Source organism: Symsagittifera roscoffensis, chromosome 1, assembly GCF_963678635.1.
Source record: "Symsagittifera roscoffensis chromosome 1, txSymRosc1.1, whole genome shotgun sequence".
NCBI classification, from domain to species: Eukaryota; Metazoa; Xenacoelomorpha; order Acoela; family Convolutidae; genus Symsagittifera; species Symsagittifera roscoffensis.
In genome coordinates this window covers 25,032,851-25,051,606 of record NC_087062.1, presented here as the reverse complement: position 1 = coordinate 25,051,606, position 18,756 = coordinate 25,032,851, and the positions used below count along the sequence as shown (strand labels likewise).

Below are 18,756 nucleotides of genomic sequence, written 5' to 3'. Positions count from 1 at the left end.
TTTGCAAAAAATTCAAGTATTTCGAAGCAAGCTATTCCAGCTATGAAACTTCAAAATATTTCATAATATTTCATAGCTCGAATCGGTTAGCTTAAAGTTTGTTTTTCTTAGCATGCAGGTTGCTGATTCGTTTTAGACTGAAATGAATCTGTAAACGCAAAATTTGGGACAGAAAGTGGGCAGGTACTGTATAGCCATGAAGTTGAATCAATGATCGCTCTTAAAACATTGCGCCTTATGACAACTAAAACATGGAATTAACTTTCCTGTCATTTATTTAATATATAGGAAACATTCCTGGTCTCGAAATTCGATAAAAGCTTGTTAGAGGTAAAGATAAAATATTTTTAAATCAATCTAACAAAATGCGAAGTCTTAACTTAAATACCGAATTCTAAATTGCACAGATCAGTTCAATCATAATTAACCATTGCAGCTGTAAAACCGAAAGTATAGACAAAAATTTCAAGATCAGTCATAGCTCAAACTTTAAAAGGTCGGATTGCATGGACTTTTGAACTCGTTCCTAGCCTTTTTAGCCACCGGCGTGAAAATTTCAAACGAATTCAAACTCGCATTTCGAGGCGGTGAAGGATACGAGCTCAATTTTTTCATTCTCCAATCGAAGCCTTTTTCGTTCAAGCTTTTTGATTCTGACTCATCCGAATTCAACCATCTTTTCTTGGAACTTCCGATCACATTTTGAGATGATTTTACTTTCGTTCCATGTATTAGCTGATGCACTGATTTCTGCGCAGAGCTTAAAATTTTCAGCATGTTTTCATTAAACTTTTTAGCCTGTTCAGTTGAGCACAGTTGTACGTCCGATATTGCACAGAAGTCAAAATGTAACACACTACTTGTTTGTGGCTGAACTCTTTTATTTTGTCTCACATTTTTGAAACGAAGCACCGATTTAACTGATATAATTTTATCAAAGGCTAGATGCTTCAGTGATTGCTGAAACATAATAACTGCTAAATTACTTGACTCATCACAGAGAAAAACAACAGGGGCGTTTCCGTCGTTAATGCGAGCAACTATTCCTATGATATCAAACTCGTTAAAGTCATCACAAATTTCACCATTTCCAAACGAACTGATAAGGTTTCGAGGTACAAAGCTAAATACCTTTTTATGATTTTTTCCCAGTTTTCTATTTCCTGGTATAAATACTGTAGTTCGCGTTGTTGCTATTGTAATACAAGATGTTTCATTGTGATACGAATTTATCGGTTTTAAATTTGCGATTAAAATGTCAACTCCCTCTTTCAGTTGGTCGAATAAACTTTCCGAAGGGTTCCATATATTCAAAATAGCACAGCTCGACGAACTCTTCACATCCGAAACTCGAATTTTCAGTGTAATTTTCAGCCTCGATTCAAAACTTTTTTGCGCGCCCTCTGAAAATTCAGAATCAACTCCGCTTTTGAATCTTTTTGATTCAAGTTCGTCAATTCTTTTGTTCATGTCAAGTTTATGCTGACGCTCGGTTTTCACAATCAAATTACCATTTGAAAGAGTTTCTGAAATTTCCATAGGATAAACCCGCTGAATTATGACATGAACTTTAGGTATCAAACCTCCAGCGCCTTTTATCGTATACACCGGAACCAAGAAAACATCTTGGTATCTGTAGAAACCCAATTTTGCATCCCATTTTGCAGGCCTACATCCATTATACGATATTTTCAACCTAGCACCGTCGCTTTTTTCTAGCGGTTCAGAGGGAACTTCTGCATTCAGTAATTGAGATCCACAAATTGCTATTTTGTTTCCAATTTTCAGTCGTCCTTTCCGAATGAGTTCCAACATTGGCTGATCGATTTCACAATCCAACGAATACCAACCATCGCTGACTTCCATATATGGCAATTTATTCGCGTTCACATTTGAGACCAACACTATCATGCACTTCATTGGAACATCGTCGTGTTCTATAATTTTACGAAATGCCGATCTCAATCCTAGATGATACTCTTTGTCGAATCTGTATTTGAGCTGAGAGATAACGCAATTGGGGCTCAGAAGAGAGAAAGGTTTGAACACCTGTGGGAAACTTAGTTCGTAAGCAGCTAGTTTCCACAGAATCCATTGACAGGCATTTTTTACCCACTTCAGTGATGCCGCAGCCCTTGGAACACCTGGAAACAACAAAGTGAAAACAGTAAAAAAACAACAATCAATAAAAACATAGCCAACAGGAAAATTTGAATGAATCAGAAATAAACGACTAATTTTTCCAAAACAGGGATCATAATTCTCTTTGATTTTCAAGAGTTAACACACTTTCAGAACGCTGGATCTAGAGATTATTTATTGTTCGGCAGAAAATCTAAAAGCAACATACACTTTTGAAACTGAAAGTCAATCTCCATTTTTAGTGCCATTGAACTTCTATTACTAGTGAGGGTACATTGCCGTCCATTTGCAAACTATATTAACTTAGCATGACAAGCCAGTCAACAGAAAATGAACTAAAATGCTAAGTCGAAAAGATTTTCAAAAACTTCGACAAAAAACTTCACACAAAATTGATACTGAGCTTGGCACCCCTGCGATACACAAACTAATGCAAAATTACAGGGTAAAAACTCGCTGACAACCAGTAACATATTTTGCGAAATTAGGTACAATCTAGCCATTCCCTAACCCTTGTGCTTCAAAAAGCTGTTGACGAACTCAAACCAGGCGAGCGAAACAATTGTGAAGTTAGAAGAGTTTTTTACGCCGTAGTACTGGCATATAAATAATTGAATATTTGCAATCAAAACAATAAAAACCTCCAAAAAGAAAAAATATATATACACTCAGGGGCGGATTTAGGGGGGGGGGGGCGAACACCCCCCCCCCCCCCACTCAGGGATTCGACTCCATGCCGACCCAAAGGGGCCCCCTTTTCTACTTTTTAAGAAATCCACTTTTGGCCGACCGACCCTTCAGTTTTTCTGAAGGCGCCTTTGGCACCAATATATACTAACTTTGAGAGGGAGAGCGCGCCAAAAAAAATTCAATTTTTTTGTCAAAATTTTCTTAAGTGCGGCGCAGAAAATTTGGCTAGAACAGTGTCTTTTTAGTTCTCTAGGAGAGCTCGGAAAATCAATTTGGCCGACCTATAAAAAAAGGTTTGAAATTTTTTTGAAAATCCGCACCCCCCCCCCCCCCCCCCTCGAGAAAATCCTGGATTCGGCCCTGTATACACTGAATAGATTTTTAACTTTCGGAAGAAAGGCTCAAATCTGAGGCAAATTCCGTGCTGGGACAACTAAGCCAATAAAAACAAGCAGACCCAAAGTCCGACGAAGATTTTTTGTCACTTAAAAAGTTTCTGATTACCAAAAAAAAACAGGTCATCGCCGGATTTGAACCATTGATTTTGGTCTTTTGAGCAGGTTTGTTTCTCTACGCTACATGCGCAAATTAACCCCATGCTTTTGATTTCAAATGCGGTAACCAAGGAGGCGATGATTCCAATGATTCTCTTTAACTAGCTGTTAACCCGAAAAAATCTATATTCTGATTTGATAACGCTTGCTATTTGCAAATGTTATAAAATTGCCTCAAATGAAGTCCAATAAAACTCATAAAAGACCATTTCGAGCAATAAAAACCTCTCACAGAAAACTTACTAAGCGTTAACTAAGCCTACAATAATTCGGCATATACCTATTTGACCGTAAACACCTTTTGTCATCCAAAAATTATGTGCAACTTTTTTCAAAGCCACTAACACAAAAACCCGCGCACTCATGCACACCCACACAACTTAAGCCGAATTAAACTTTAAGATAGGTTCTTTTTCAACAATATTAGAGTTCGAAATCGACTACTAACATAAAAAGCAAACTTCGAAGGGACTAAATATTTACAATGCAGATATGCTGAAAATATGTCGGTCACTTAATTTTCTGACAGAGTTTGATTCTGTTCAAATAGCTGTTAACCCGAAAAAGTCTTTGTTCTGATTTGATAACGCTTGCTTTTCGCAAATGTAATAGGATTGCCTCAAATGAGGTCCAAAATAAAACGCATAAAAGACTATTTCCAGTTGAAACTTACCGGGCGTTACCTAAGCCAACAAAAATTCGGTACACACTTATTGAGCCGTTAACAATTTTTGTCATCTAAAATTATGTGCAACTTTTTTCGGCGCCCCAAACACACACGCGAACAGGCACACTCACACAACTTAAGCCAAATTAAACAATCAGAGATAATTTAAACAAAATTTAAGTTTGAAATTAACTCCTAACATAAAGAGCCATCTTCGAAGAGAATAAATATTTGCAAGGCAGATATGCTGAAAAGACATCTGTCACTTAACTTTCGGTCATAGTCTACAGTTGACAAAATTGCTTGGCCAAAATAAACATAACCGCGTGAAAAATGATCAGAAATTTTTGGAAATGAAAACAAACAAAAACTACACTAAATTTTACCCTAAAGAACTATTTATTAGAAGCTATTTGAACGAAAAATTGAGTTTTTTTGAAAAAAAAACTAAAAAAGAGAAACAATACGCGATAAACACATGTTCTGTATTTAGAGTGTCAACAAACTTGAGCCAATAGAAACCCTAACACAAGGATTTCAGAACCTGTCAACGCTTCTATTTTCACTGGTCTCAAGTAATTTTTGCTGGTTTACTTCAGATTTCGATTTAAATCTTCCATGATGTTTTTCCGACCATTGAAAATAGAGAGAAAATTTTTTTCTTAGTTTGTGTTTTAGTTTCTTCTACTTCGTTTACCACGCCAAAATCAAGCTTGAAATTTTGAATTTTTGTCTAACTTCGAGCTAATTAAGTGAATATAGAAGACTTACATTAGCAGTCTTAAAATAATTTTCGATGTTTTCAGCTTTTAGTGGAAAATTAATTTTGTTTTTAATTTTTCTGCTATTTTTTCGAAAACTTGTGGTAAAATCTACCTAATTTACTCTTACTATAGCTCAAGTTTATATCCTCTCTGCAAACACTCAAAAAACGACGCTATTTGGAGAAGAAAATGATATATTTTTTATTCTGGTCGGAACATTATAAGCTACTAACACAGCAACCGGTCATTCTAGTTACTGTGTTTTATGGGTATAAAGGATTCCACTGGACTGCATTTTTAAAACCAATTTGATTGAGTCAAACCTTTACCAGCTATTAAAGCAGAACCAATGCTTACAGAACAAACTATGGTCTAAAATTCACAAAAAAAAATCTTTTATAACTTTCATCAAAAAACTAGTTTTTGTATGCCTTCAAGCAGTTAAGGTCAATTAAAAACTCTGCTAAAAAATTAGTCGAACATACTTAACAGACCGTTGGAAAAGAGTCAATAAAAAAATTGACTTGTTTTTTGAAAACTACAACTTCCGAATTTCAAAAAAAGATAAGAATGGCATTGAAGCTCTTGGAATTTCGAAAGCAATTTATAATAGGCACTTGTTAGAAAAAAAATTAACACAACTCGAGAAAGCTGGATTATTAAGAAAAAAATCATTCCGCTGAGAAATTAAATTCCACTTTCGAAACTAGAAGTCGATTACGTGTTTTCTCACCCTTCAGCTTTCATAATTGAAGAGTGCATTTGCCATCCTTCTAGCAAACGAAATTGAATTTAACTCAAAAAGTGCACATATACCTAAGGTCTTCCATATATGCCTTTATAAGTATAAATGCACTTGTTTTGTTATTAGAGCATTTTAAACTTTTCCAGAAAAAAAAACGAAAAAAAATCATCACGACCTATATCAGAGTCTGAACTACGTTCATCGACTCTTAATAATTTGTCAAACGAACGTTATTTGAAAAAAATATGTCAAACAATTTTTACTCTTTTCCTGGACAACTGGGACATTAAAACTAAGCTGCCAAATTAGGCATGAGTGTCGGAAAAAGACCAAAAAAATTGACTGAAATTTTATGATTTTATGAAATTTATGAAAGTAACGCCATTCCAGTTTTTTAGCGCATTTCTAATTTCGTAATTGGAGAGAGTACCTGGCCTTTAAAAACACTATCAAATGTGAAAAGGAAAAAGTACCATTTTAATAGATGTCTTCACTTCGTTCATAGACATTTACAAGGCCAAGCACAATTTTAAGACCGCTACCCAAAGTACATTTTAATCGTCCATAGAACAGCAATCAGAATACAAAATGTAGAACACTTTTGGAATCAAATTTACGATTGAATTATCGTCAATTGAATACGAATGTTTACCATCGATTAGTTTTTTGTTGAACTACCAGGAACTTCGAGCTATCTGATACCTCGCCGAAAAAAAAACACTCTACACCATCCTTCTTTTGCACTATTCCCAGAACTGTCGGAACAAAAACGCCCATAAGTGAAAGGTATAACAAAGCATAAATAAAAGGATTGGCCTGGTTTTTCTTCAATATATATAAGTTTTTCTGCTCTATAAAAAGACAATTACCTGGAATAGTTAACAGAGCCTGATGAAAATCTTCAACATCAATGAATCCTGTATCGCGGAGAATCAACTTAGCATTGTCGCCCACAAATGCGAATCCCTTTTCAATTGCTCGTTTTGAGAAAAACTGATCAGCTTGAAATTTAAAATCAGAACCCGCAAAAACAAAGTGATTCTCTTTAGAATAACAGGAATTTGTCGCGTATTGCTTAGTTTTTGTACGCGAGGTATTTTCGTTGAAATTGTTCAACACTGCTAAATCTGCCAGTGATAAAGTATTTGTGCAATTCAATTTTATGGTCATTACTCTTCCCATTTTACTCATCAAATTCCAATTAAATTTCGACATATCTGAGATACTTTTCGAATCATCGTCTCCGTGATGTGTTTTCTTCTCACATTTTATATCAGATGGCGGCCGTAACAATTTGTCTGCAAACAGCGGAGACTTGAAAGCTGTATTTCGCCTTTTTCCGACTTCACAAGGGGACGTTATAACTGGTTCCAACGTATTAAATTGCGTTTTTTCAACTTTAACAAGATTTTTATTGGCGCTGGCATCATTCAGGTGTTTCGATTTACTGACATTTTCTACCGATTCCGAAGTTTTGCGACATTTTTGAATTACTGGTTTAAAACCGCTGGGTTTTTGTGGATTCTTTTCAGTTGGCAAATCAGGAGATGTATCAAGTATATTTCTAGCTTTAGACGAGCTAGCACCAGTAGCACTTACTGCCTGATTTTTATTTATGTCCTCTTGAATCGTATCTGTACAATCGCCAACATCTTCATCATTTAGTAATTTCTTAGACTTTTCAAAGGCTTCTTTGCTTACTTTGAAAGCATTTCCTCTGGCAGATTTGAATCCAGTACTCACAAAGGATTCCAATGTAGGTTCAGCATTTTCCAACTTGACATTAGTGACAAAAAAAGAAGCGTTTTCATTAAGTTCTGAATTTTCCATTTTCACATCTTGTTCGATTCCTTCAAGTATCTTCGCACTTCTTGCTAAAGCTTCGTCTGACATCTTAATACTTTTACCTCCTGCCGTAGCGAATTCGCAAGAACCAAAACTTAATTTATACCCTGCATCAGCAGGTTCTTCAAGTTCAGCCAGAATTTTCTTACTTTTGTCCAAAGAGGTTTTCGAGATCTCAATGGATTTGCCGCCTCCTGTTTTGAAACCAACACAGGGAGTACCTTCACTTAAATCAATGACCGAAGTTTCGAACTTTGATCCGGAAGTTCCGAGGCGGTTCTTTGAAGCTTTACGAGGAACACGAACACGTGAAAAGTTATCAATTCCATTGGTCAGCTTGGAACTTTCTTGAATTAGCTTGGAACTTTCTTGAATAATGTAGTCGCTGTCAATCTCCAATATAATTTTTGAGCTTTTTTGAAGAGCTTCTGCTGATATACTGATCGATGATCCACGAGCAGTTTGAAAACCGATCATTTTTGGTATAAAAACGGGGTCGTCTTCTTTGTTTTTGCTATTGTTGCTAGGTTGCGTTAAGTCGCAATCTTTCGCTAGATTTTCAATAACTGGTGTTTCAGTTTTAAATTGAGGCGAAACATCGATGATACTGACTTTCTCATTCAATGAAAATTCATTTTGAGGCCGATTTGGAGGCAACGATTCTCCAGTTTGAGAGTTGAAACTTTCTTTAAACATGTCGGTCATTTGAGAGAACGAGATAAACCCAGAATCGTCTTCTGAAGTTACCTCAAAAAGTTTGCTCGGCTCTTTCAAATTTGACTTTTCAGCTTCGGGAGCGAGAGCGTGATCGCTATTTTCTATTGAATCATCATCACCTCCAAAAAGAACACTCCGACACGTAAATGCTTTAGTATCCGAAGATCCGGCCAATGGCGTGTCAACCATCTCAGTGGCCCCTGACTTCACAACAGGGGTCAAACTCGGCGAGTTTTTTGAGCCAATAACCGGACTGGGAGGATCTTCATCGTCATCTTCATTGTCTGGATCTTGCAATGGTTCAGTGTATGGTTCTAGTTTGTTTTCACTAGGGCTATTAGATTTCGAAGGACTTACTTTGAAGATCTGAACGTTTTCACAAAAATGAACTTTCTTACCAGCGTTATTCAAAATGCCTTGTTCGCATTCAAACTTCAAATTAATATTAGAACGACTTGACTGTTTTTCGATGCGCTTATCGAAATTTTCCAACGCAGTTGCAGGTAGCTTTATTGCACTGAAGATTGGAATTTCATTCTCGTTCACTGCACATTGCGGATATTTGAACATCAGTAGCAATGTTTGTGCTACATTGGGAACTGAAATGATATGCATCAAAGTTTTCTAGTCACTTGAATGTCAAAACTGATTTTTAATCATAGGTTCAAATATTTATCCTCTGAAGCCGTCCGTGCTTTATGAGGTATGACTTAATATGAATTTCCGCGGCCCAATAATTAATGGCTCAGTAAAAGCAAAAAAAAAACGCCGCATTTTACAGGAACTTTTTGTTAGTTCTACGTCTTATTTAGTCAATGTCAATTTTTGCTGAAAAAAACTCAGAAGTTGCAGTTCAAGTAAGCATTCAAATTCAGAAATCAAACATCACTGCATCATCTTTTGCTATAAATGAAACGAACTTAATCGGTAGATCCAAAGATGTGTTTCCAAGAACAATTCAAACAGTTACAAATATCTGACCAATATAGGAACATCGTTAAATTGACTGTAGAAACTAGGTTTCGTCGAATTAGAAGAGCACAAGTAAAACAATCACACAAGAAAGAGGAACATAAGCTAAATATCATGTGCTGTACAGTCAATAATCGCTGTCTTGCTCTTCCAACGCATTGGACACTAGACGACGTCTTCGGTTCTACTGAGTGGTCCGTTCTAGTACCTCTGGAATCCGTTTCCTCCATAGCGACCTCCGCCCCCGTATCCTCCATCGCGGCCGCCATATCCACCGTCTCGGCCTCCGTAGCCTCCATCGCGACCTCCGTAGCCTCCGTCGCGGTTGCCTCGGAATCCACCTCCGCCGCCTCGACCTCGAAATCCGCCTCCACCTCCACCGTAGCCACCTCCATATCCACCGCCGTATCCTCCGCCATAGCCGCCGTCTCCGTAGCCTCCTCTGCCGCCACGGAAGCCACCCCTAAGAAATCTAGAAGTTAATTCATTGAATTTCTTTTACGAAAGTTCTCGTCAGCACCAAGATAAACGTGCTCTCCAAAGCGGAACCCATCTGCTGCACAAAAAGAAGAAACTGTCTAAAATGAAAACCCCTACTACAAGTGCAAAAATTCAATCTAACCCTGCTTAAATGCTCATGGTTTAAAGAAAAAACGAGTATAATCACATAGAGAGAGCTAAACACGATAACGCGTATCAAACAAAAATTAAGCGATCAAATCTTTTCGGCTTTTATGTTGAGCAATTAGAAAGTAATTACAACGGACTTTTAATGAGCCCTTTCAGCATTTGAATACAATACCTGTCATATCCGCCGCCGTAACCTCCGAACCCCCTGTTGTCTCGGAACCCTCCGCCGCCGTAGTAGCCACCTCTATTCCTCCTGCGCTCCCTAGGGGCCTCCACCTTCACCGACTCAGTAGTCCCAAGCTTGCTTAACACAAAATCGACAAGCAAATATTTTTGAAGTGACTCTGAATGCTCAAAAGAATGAATTTTTTCCTTCATAAAATCGTTGCATTGAAAATACCTGAGTGGTCAAAGATCAAACAACTGGCTTGCCAGTCATACCAAATACATCTAGGACTTCAGTCATACCAAATATATCTAGGACTTCAGTTATACCAAATACACCTAGGAGGTTTGCCAGTCATACCAAATGCATCTAGGACTTCATATTATAAATGATAGCTTTCCATTATGCTTGTAAAAGGTTTGAAATAACGCTAGAACATAAATAGCATCTTAAGCTCTGTGAACAGATATGTTTGACATTTATGTTGGGCGGATTAATAAAACTTGAACGGCTTCAAACTGAGTAACTGCTTGCTTTCCAAGACATCTCTGTCTCTTACCTTTCGTGGAGCGCAGTCATGGCTGCCGTGGCGTGGTCCTCTTCTTCGAATATGACAAAGGCGTAGTCATCTCGGAAGATGACCTCCTCCAGGGGTCCATACACGGAAAATGCATCTCGGATGTTTTCCTCAGTCGTTCCATCTTCTAGCTTGCCCACCCATAGCTTTCGTGAATGATTAGGGGGTCTGAAAAAAATCAGAAAAAAAAACATTCTTTGCCGAACCCAAATTTGTATACATTTCAATAAAAACCATCAAAAACAAAAAAAATGCAGTAAACAAAACATGTTCAACAACTTACGGGTCCACAAAATATCTGAAAATAAAAAAAAAAACATGAACAAACATTCAAGAAAGAGACAAAAATTGGCATTTTTTTGATAGACGAATACTTGCAGCCGAACGAAGACAAAGTAAAATAACTTTTTAATTCATTGATCGTCAACTAAAAAGATAAAAGATATAAATGAAAAAAAACCAACGAAAACTTGAAAGGCGAAGAAAACTTATCTCCAGCATTCCCACCTATCCGGCAAATAAACACAGGAGGCAATCTGCCCTTCGCACAGACCCAAGAGACGTTAAGCCAAGTAAAATATAGGAAGAAAATGCAAAAAATAAATCTTGAAAAATAAAAATTTCACAAGGTGGCGGAAACAAACACCTGACCTACAGAGAAAGAACCTCACACGTCCTCGCATCTGCTCATTGTGCTCTTGAGTTGATCGACACGAGCAACTATTGACTAGGATAAACACAGGCTATATATTTGCCAACTTCATGCAGCAAAACTGCCACTAAAATGAGGACTATTTAATGCAAGTTGGATTGAAAAACAGTGTACTCGTCATAATGCTCACAAGCTCGCTTGTGTGAATAATACACACCCAAAATTGGATTTCAACAATGAAAGCAAAAAAAGTGAACCTTCAACTGTTTAACGAAAAAATTGGGACGATATGTTCCATGTCTAACATCGCATTAATAAGACACAGACGCGAAGGCGAGCTTCGCACCACTTCAGATACAACACAATTATTTGAAAAAGAAAGAAGAAACGCGTATTTCAAAAATTGGACTTTGCTTAAGAGTTTAGTTAGTTGTTTCTCTACTAAAATTTGTGAGAAGAGTGAACATATTTGAGATTTCGGAATGTTCCCAAAGACGTAACATTTCTCTTACAAAAAAATATAACGTAGCCGCTTCTGCAGGAAAAATTCGCGCAACCGCTTACTTCGAATGAACATTTCATTTCACATTTGATAGAGTACTTTTTAAAAAAATTCAAAAAGCTTCTAAAAAAAGTCAAAGTGAAAAAATTCTCTGAAATCCGTAACTTTTCTCTGCAAAAAGCAGGTGGTGGCCGGTAAAGTAGAGAAAAAACACAAAAAGAAGTTTCTCGATTGAACACGTAACTTAAGAATTGGCACGGTAGTGGTCGAGTAAAGTCACAAAACGTCCAAAAAACGGCCAAAGTTTCAAAACTTTCACTTGTTTGAAATCCATAACTTTATTAAAAACAAACAAGCAAATTACAAAGGTAAGCTTCCAACAACTTATTCGATCGGTCAACAAATCAGATAGTTGTTATTTCCGAGAAGCATAGCTTTATGTTTAAAACAATTTGCACGTAGACGCTTATGAAATGCGTTATTTCAAAAATTGGACTTTGCCTAAGAGTTTAGTTAGTTGTTTCTCTACTAAAATTTGTGAGAAGAGAGAAAAGATTTGAGATTTCGGAATGTTCACAAAGACGTAAAACTTCTCTTACAAAAAAAAACATAACGCTGCCGCTTCTGCAGGAAAAATTCGCGCAACCGCTTATTTCGAATGATCATTTCATTTCATATTTGTTAGAGTACTTTTTAAAAAAATTCAAAAAGTTTCTAAAAATAGTCAAAGTGAAAAAACTCTTTGAAATCCGTAACTTTTTTCTGCAAAAATCAGGTGGTGGCCTGTAAAGTAGAAAAAAACAAAAGAAAAGTTTCTCGATTGAACACGTAACCTAAGAATTGGCACGTTAGTGGTCGAGTAAAGTTGCAAAACGTCCAAAAAACGGCCAAAGTTTCAAAACGGTCACTTGTTTGAAATCCATAACTTTTCTAAAAACAAACAAGCAAATTATAAAGGTAAGCTTCCCACAACTTATTCGATCGGTTAACAAATCAGATAGTTGATATTTCCGAGAAGCATAGGTTTGTGTTTAAAACAATTTGCACGTAGACGCTTATGAAATGCGTTATTACAAAAATTGGACTTTGCCCAAGAGTTTAGTTAGTTGTTTCTCTACTAGAATTTGTGAGAAGAGAGAAAAGATTTGAGATTTTGAAATGTTCACGAAGACGTAAAATTTCTCTTACAAAAAAAAACATAACGTAGCCGCTTCAGCAGGATAAATTCGCGCAACCGCTTGTTTCGAATGATCATTTCATTTCACATTTGATGGAGTACTTCTTAAAAAAAATTCAAAAAGCTTCTAAAAATAGTCAAAGTGAAAAAACTCTCTGAAATCTGTAACTTTTTTCTGCAAAAAGCCGGTGGTGGCTGGTAAAGTAAAGAAAAAACACAAAAAAAACAGTTTCTCGATTGAACACGTAACCTAAGAATTGGCACGGTAGTGGTCGAGTAAAGTCGCAAAACGTCCAAAAAACGGCCAAAGTTTCAAAACTTTCACTTGTTTGAAATCCATAACTGTTTTAAAAACAAACAAGCAAATTACAAAGGTAAGCTTCCAACAACTTATTCGATCGCTCAACAAATCAGATAATTGATATTTCCCAGAAGCATAGGTTTGTGTTTAAAACAATTTGCACGTAGACGCTTATGAAATGCGTTATTACAAAAATTGGACTTTGCCCAAGAGTTTAGTTAGTTGTTTCTCTACTAGAATTTGTGAGAAGAGAGAAAAGATTTGAGATTTTGAAATGTTCACGAAGACGTAAAATTTCTCTTACAAAAAAAAACATAACGTAGCCGCTTCAGCAGGATAAATTCGCGCAACCGCTTGTTTCGAATGATCATTTCATTTCACATTTGATGGAGTACTTCTTAAAAAAAATTCAAAAAGCTTCTAAAAATAGTCAAAGTGAAAAAACTCTCTGAAATCTGTAACTTTTTTCTGCAAAAAGCCGGTGGTGGCTGGTAAAGTAAAGAAAAAACACAAAAAAAACAGTTTCTCGATTGAACACGTAACCTAAGAATTGGCACGGTAGTGGTCGAGTAAAGTCGCAAAACGTCCAAAAAACGGCCAAAGTTTCAAAACTTTCACTTGTTTGAAATCCATAACTGTTTTAAAAACAAACAAGCAAATTACAAAGGTAAGCTTCCAACAACTTATTCGATCGCTCAACAAATCAGATAATTGATATTTCCCAGAAGCATAGGTTTGTGTTTAAAACAATTTGCACGTAGACGCTTATGAAATGCGTTATTACAAAAATTGGACTTTGCCCAAGAGTTTAGTTAGTTGTTTCTCTACTAGAATTTGTGAGAAGAGAGAAAAGATTTGAGATTTTGAAATGTTCACGAAGACGTAAAATTTCTCTTACAAAAAAAAACATAACGTAGCCGCTTCAGCAGGATAAATTCGCGCAACCGCTTGTTTCGAATGATCATTTCATTTCACATTTGATGGAGTACTTCTTAAAAAAAATTCAAAAAGCTTCTAAAAATAGTCAAAGTGAAAAAACTCTCTGAAATCTGTAACTTTTTTCTGCAAAAAGCCGGTGGTGGCTGGTAAAGTAAAGAAAAAACACAAAAAAAACAGTTTCTCGATTGAACACGTAACCTAAGAATTGGCACGGTAGTGGTCGAGTAAAGTCGCAAAACGTCCAAAAAACGGCCAAAGTTTCAAAACTTTCACTTGTTTGAAATCCATAACTGTTTTAAAAACAAACAAGCAAATTACAAAGGTAAGCTTCCAACAACTTATTCGATCGCTCAACATTTTGAGGCCGATTTGGAGGCAACGATTCTCCAGTTTGAGAGTTGAAACTTTCTTTAAACATGTCGGTCATTTGAGAGAACGAGATAAACCCAGAATCGTCTTCTGAAGTTACCTCAAAAAGTTTGCTCGGCTCTTTCAAATTTGACTTTTCAGCTTCGGGAGCGAGAGCGTGATCGCTATTTTCTATTGAATCATCATCACCTCCAAAAAGAACACTCCGACACGTAAATGCTTTAGTATCCGAAGATCCGGCCAATGGCGTGTCAACCATCTCAGTGGCCCCTGACTTCACAACAGGGGTCAAACTCGGCGAGTTTTTTGAGCCAATAACCGGACTGGGAGGATCTTCATCGTCATCTTCATTGTCTGGATCTTGCAATGGTTCAGTGTATGGTTCTAGTTTGTTTTCACTAGGGCTATTAGATTTCGAAGGACTTACTTTGAAGATCTGAACGTTTTCACAAAAATGAACTTTCTTACCAGCGTTATTCAAAATGCCTTGTTCGCATTCAAACTTCAAATTAATATTAGAACGACTTGACTGTTTTTCGATGCGCTTATCGAAATTTTCCAACGCAGTTGCAGGTAGCTTTATTGCACTGAAGATTGGAATTTCATTCTCGTTCACTGCACATTGCGGATATTTGAACATCAGTAGCAATGTTTGTGCTACATTGGGAACTGAAATGATATGCATCAAAGTTTTCTAGTCACTTGAATGTCAAAACTGATTTTTAATCATAGGTTCAAATATTTATCCTCTGAAGCCGTCCGTGCTTTATGAGGTATGACTTAATATGAATTTCCGCGGCCCAATAATTAATGGCTCAGTAAAAGCAAAAAAAAAACGCCGCATTTTACAGGAACTTTTTGTTAGTTCTACGTCTTATTTAGTCAATGTCAATTTTTGCTGAGAAAAAACTCAGAAGTTGCAGTTCAAGTAAGCATTCAAATTCAGAAATCAAACATCACTGCATCATCTTTTGCTATAAATGAAACGAACTTAATCGGTAGATCCAAAGATGTGTTTCCAAGAACAATTCAAACAGTTACAAATATCTGACCAATATAGGAACATCGTTAAATTGACTGTAGAAACTAGGTTTCGTCGAATTAGAAGAGCACAAGTAAAACAATCACACAAGAAAGAGGAACATAAGCTAAATATCATGTGCTGTACAGTCAATAATCGCTGTCTTGCTCTTCCAACGCATTGGACACTAGACGACGTCTTCGGTTCTACTGAGTGGTCCGTTCTAGTACCTCTGGAATCCGTTTCCTCCATAGCGACCTCCGCCCCCGTATCCTCCATCGCGGCCGCCATATCCACCGTCTCGGCCTCCGTAGCCTCCATCGCGACCTCCGTAGCCTCCGTCGCGGTTGCCTCGGAATCCACCTCCGCCGCCTCGACCTCGAAATCCGCCTCCACCTCCACCGTAGCCACCTCCATATCCACCGCCGTATCCTCCGCCATAGCCGCCGTCTCCGTAGCCTCCTCTGCCGCCACGGAAGCCACCCCTAAGAAATCTAGAAGTTAATTCATTGAATTTCTTTTACGAAAGTTCTCGTCAGCACCAAGATAAACGTGCTCTCCAAAGCGGAACCCATCTGCTGCACAAAAAGAAGAAACTGTCTAAAATGAAAACCCCTACTACAAGTGCAAAAATTCAATCTAACCCTGCTTAAATGCTCATGGTTTAAAGAAAAAACGAGTATAATCACATAGAGAGAGCTAAACACGATAACGCGTATCAAACAAAAATTAAGCGATCAAATCTTTTCGGCTTTTATGTTGAGCAATTAGAAAGTAATTACAACGGACTTTTAATGAGCCCTTTCAGCATTTGAATACAATACCTGTCATATCCGCCGCCGTAACCTCCGAACCCCCTGTTGTCTCGGAACCCTCCGCCGCCGTAGTAGCCACCTCTATTCCTCCTGCGCTCCCTAGGGGCCTCCACCTTCACCGACTCAGTAGTCCCAAGCTTGCTTAACACAAAATCGACAAGCAATATTTTTGAAGTGACTCTGAATGCTCAAAAGAATGAATTTTTTCCTTCATAAAATCGTTGCATTGAAAATACCTGAGTGGTCAAAGATCAAACAACTGGCTTGCCAGTCATACCAAATACATCTAGGACTTCAGTCATACCAAATATATCTAGGACTTCAGTTATACCAAATACACCTAGGAGGTTTGCCAGTCATACCAAATGCATCTAGGACTTCATATTATAAATGATAGCTTTCCATTATGCTTGTAAAAGGTTTGAAATAACGCTAGAACATAAATAGCATCTTAAGCTCTGTGAACAGATATGTTTGACATTTATGTTGGGCGGATTAATAAAACTTGAACGGCTTCAAACTGAGTAACTGCTTGCTTTCCAAGACATCTCTGTCTCTTACCTTTCGTGGAGCGCAGTCATGGCTGCCGTGGCGTGGTCCTCTTCTTCGAATATGACAAAGGCGTAGTCATCTCGGAAGATGACCTCCTCCAGGGGTCCATACACGGAAAATGCATCTCGGATGTTTTCCTCAGTCGTTCCATCTTCTAGCTTGCCCACCCATAGCTTTCGTGAATGATTAGGGGGTCTGAAAAAAATCAGAAAAAAAAACATTCTTTGCCGAACCCAAATTTGTATACATTTCAATAAAAACCATCAAAAACAAAAAAAATGCAGTAAACAAAACATGTTCAACAACTTACGGGTCCAGAAAATATCTGAAAATAAAAAAAAAACATGAACAAACATTCAAGAAAGAGACAAAAATTGGCATTTTTTTGATAGACGAATACTTGCAGCCGAACGAAGACAAAGTAAAATAACTTTTTAATTCATTGATCGTCAACTAAAAAGATAAAAGATATAAATGAAAAAAAACCAACGAAAACTTGAAAGGCGAAGAAAACTTATCTCCAGCATTCCCACCTATCCGGCAAATAAACACAAGAGGCAATCTGCCCTTCGCACAGACCCAAGAGACGTTAAGCCAAGTAAAATATAGGAAGAAAATGCAAAAAATAAATCTTGAAAAATAAAAATTTCACAAGGTGGCGGAAACAAACACCTGACCTACAGAGAAAGAACCTCACACGTCCTCGCATCTGCTCATTGTGCTCTTGAGTTGATCGACACGAGCAACTATTGACTAGGATAAACACAGGCTATATATTTGCCAACTTCATGCAGCAAAACTGCCACTAAAATGAGGACTATTTAATGCAAGTTGGATTGAAAAACAGTGTACTCGTCATAATGCTCACAAGCTCGCTTGTGTGAATAATACACACCCAAAATTGGATTTCAACAATGAAAGCAAAAAAAGTGAACCTTCAACTGTTTAACGAAAAAATTGGGACGATATGTTCCATGTCTAACATCGCATTAATAAGACACAGACGCGAAGGCGAGCTTCGCACCACTTCAGATACAACACAATTATTTGAAAAAGAAAGAAGAAATGCGTTATTTCAAAAATTGGACTTTGCTTAAGAGTTTAGTTAGTTGTTTCTCTACTAAAATTTGTGAGAAGAGTGAACATATTTGAGATTTCGGAATGTTCCCAAAGACGTAACATTTCTCTTACAAAAAAATATAACGTAGCCGCTTCTGCAGGAAAAATTCGCGCAACCGCTTACTTCGAATGAACATTTCATTTCACATTTGATAGAGTACTTTTTAAAAAAATTCAAAAAGCTTCTAAAAAAGTCAAAGTGAAAAAATTCTCTGAAATCCGTAACTTTTCTCTGCAAAAAGCAGGTGGTGGCCGGTAAAGTAGAGAAAAAACACAAAAAGAAGTTTCTCGATTGAACACGTAACTTAAGAATTGGCACGGTAGTGGTCGAGTAAAGTCACAAAACGTCCAAAAAACGGCCAAAGTTTCAAAACTTTCACTTGTTTGAAATCCATAACTTTATTAAAAACAAACAAGCAAATTACAAAGGTAAGCTTCCAACAACTTATTCGATCGGTCAACAAATCAGATAGTTGTTATTTCCGAGAAGCATAGCTTTATGTTTAAAACAATTTGCACGTAGACGCTTATGAAATGCGTTATTTTAAAAATTGGACTTTGCCTAAGAGTTTAGTTAGTTGTTTCTCTACTAAAATTTGTGAGAAGAGAGAAAAGATTTGAGATTTCGGAATGTTCACAAAGACGTAAAACTTCTCTTACAAAAAAAAACATAACGCTGCCGCTTCTGCAGGAAAAATTCGCGCAACCGCTTATTTCGAATGATCATTTCATTTCATATTTGTTAGAGTACTTTTTAAAAAAATTCAAAAAGTTTCTAAAAATAGTCAAAGTGAAAAAACTCTTTGAAATCCGTAACTTTTTTCTGCAAAAATCAGGTGG

At 37.0% G+C, this 18,756-nt stretch overlaps 4 protein-coding genes across 4 annotated transcripts in view; 1 reads left to right on the top strand and 3 right to left on the bottom strand.

Annotated features, from left to right (window-relative positions):
- The window catches only part of LOC134841757 (uncharacterized), a 555,870-nt gene that overhangs the window by 264,087 nt on the left and 273,027 nt on the right, over positions 1–18,756 (top strand). The gene's annotated exons all lie outside the window — the stretch shown is intronic.
- On the bottom strand, positions 225–8,719 carry LOC134841657 (breast cancer type 2 susceptibility protein-like). The gene is made up of 2 exons (XM_063857696.1): positions 6,432–8,719; positions 225–2,144 (listed from the first exon to the last, which is right to left on the bottom strand). Exons 1-2 carry the CDS (start codon positions 8,692–8,694, stop codon positions 490–492), a joined length of 3,918 nt encoding a protein of 1,305 aa, XP_063713766.1. The 5' UTR covers positions 8,695–8,719; the 3' UTR covers positions 225–489.
- On the bottom strand, positions 8,977–10,663 carry LOC134855918 (protein FAM98B-like). Its single transcript, XM_063872300.1, has 3 exons — positions 10,452–10,663; positions 9,899–10,030; positions 8,977–9,559 (listed from the first exon to the last, which is right to left on the bottom strand). The coding sequence occupies exons 1-3, from the start codon at positions 10,661–10,663 to the stop codon at positions 9,298–9,300; spliced, it is 606 nt and encodes a 201-aa protein (XP_063728370.1). The 3' UTR covers positions 8,977–9,297.
- LOC134841803 (uncharacterized) overlaps positions 15,333–18,756 on the bottom strand; it is a 302,592-nt gene continuing 299,168 nt past the window's right edge. The window contains exons 4-6 of the mRNA XM_063857843.1: positions 16,807–16,992; positions 16,255–16,386; positions 15,333–15,915 (exon numbers count right to left, since the gene is read on the bottom strand). Coding sequence (XP_063713913.1) covers positions 15,654–15,915; positions 16,255–16,386; positions 16,807–16,992 — 580 coding nt within the window. The 3' untranslated portion in view covers positions 15,333–15,653. The remainder of the gene's footprint in view (positions 15,916–16,254; positions 16,387–16,806; positions 16,993–18,756) is intronic.

Coding starts and splice junctions, on each gene's coding strand:
- LOC134841657 (XM_063857696.1), bottom strand. CDS start 8,694: ATGTTCAAATATCCGCAATGTGCAGTGAACGAGAATGAAATTCCAATC. Junction 2,145..6,431: donor GGCTCTGTTAACTATTCCAG/GTAATTGTCTTT, acceptor TGTTGTTTCCAG/GTGTTCCAAGGGCTGCGGCA.
- LOC134855918 (XM_063872300.1), bottom strand. CDS start 10,663: ATGTTTTTTTTTCTGATTTTTTTCAGACCCCCTAATCATTCACGAAAG. Junction 10,031..10,451: donor ATGACTGCGCTCCACGAAAG/GTAAGAGACAGA, acceptor TTTTGTGTTAAG/CAAGCTTGGGACTACTGAGT. Junction 9,560..9,898: donor TACGGCGGCGGATATGACAG/GTATTGTATTCA, acceptor TAGATTTCTTAG/GGGTGGCTTCCGTGGCGGCA.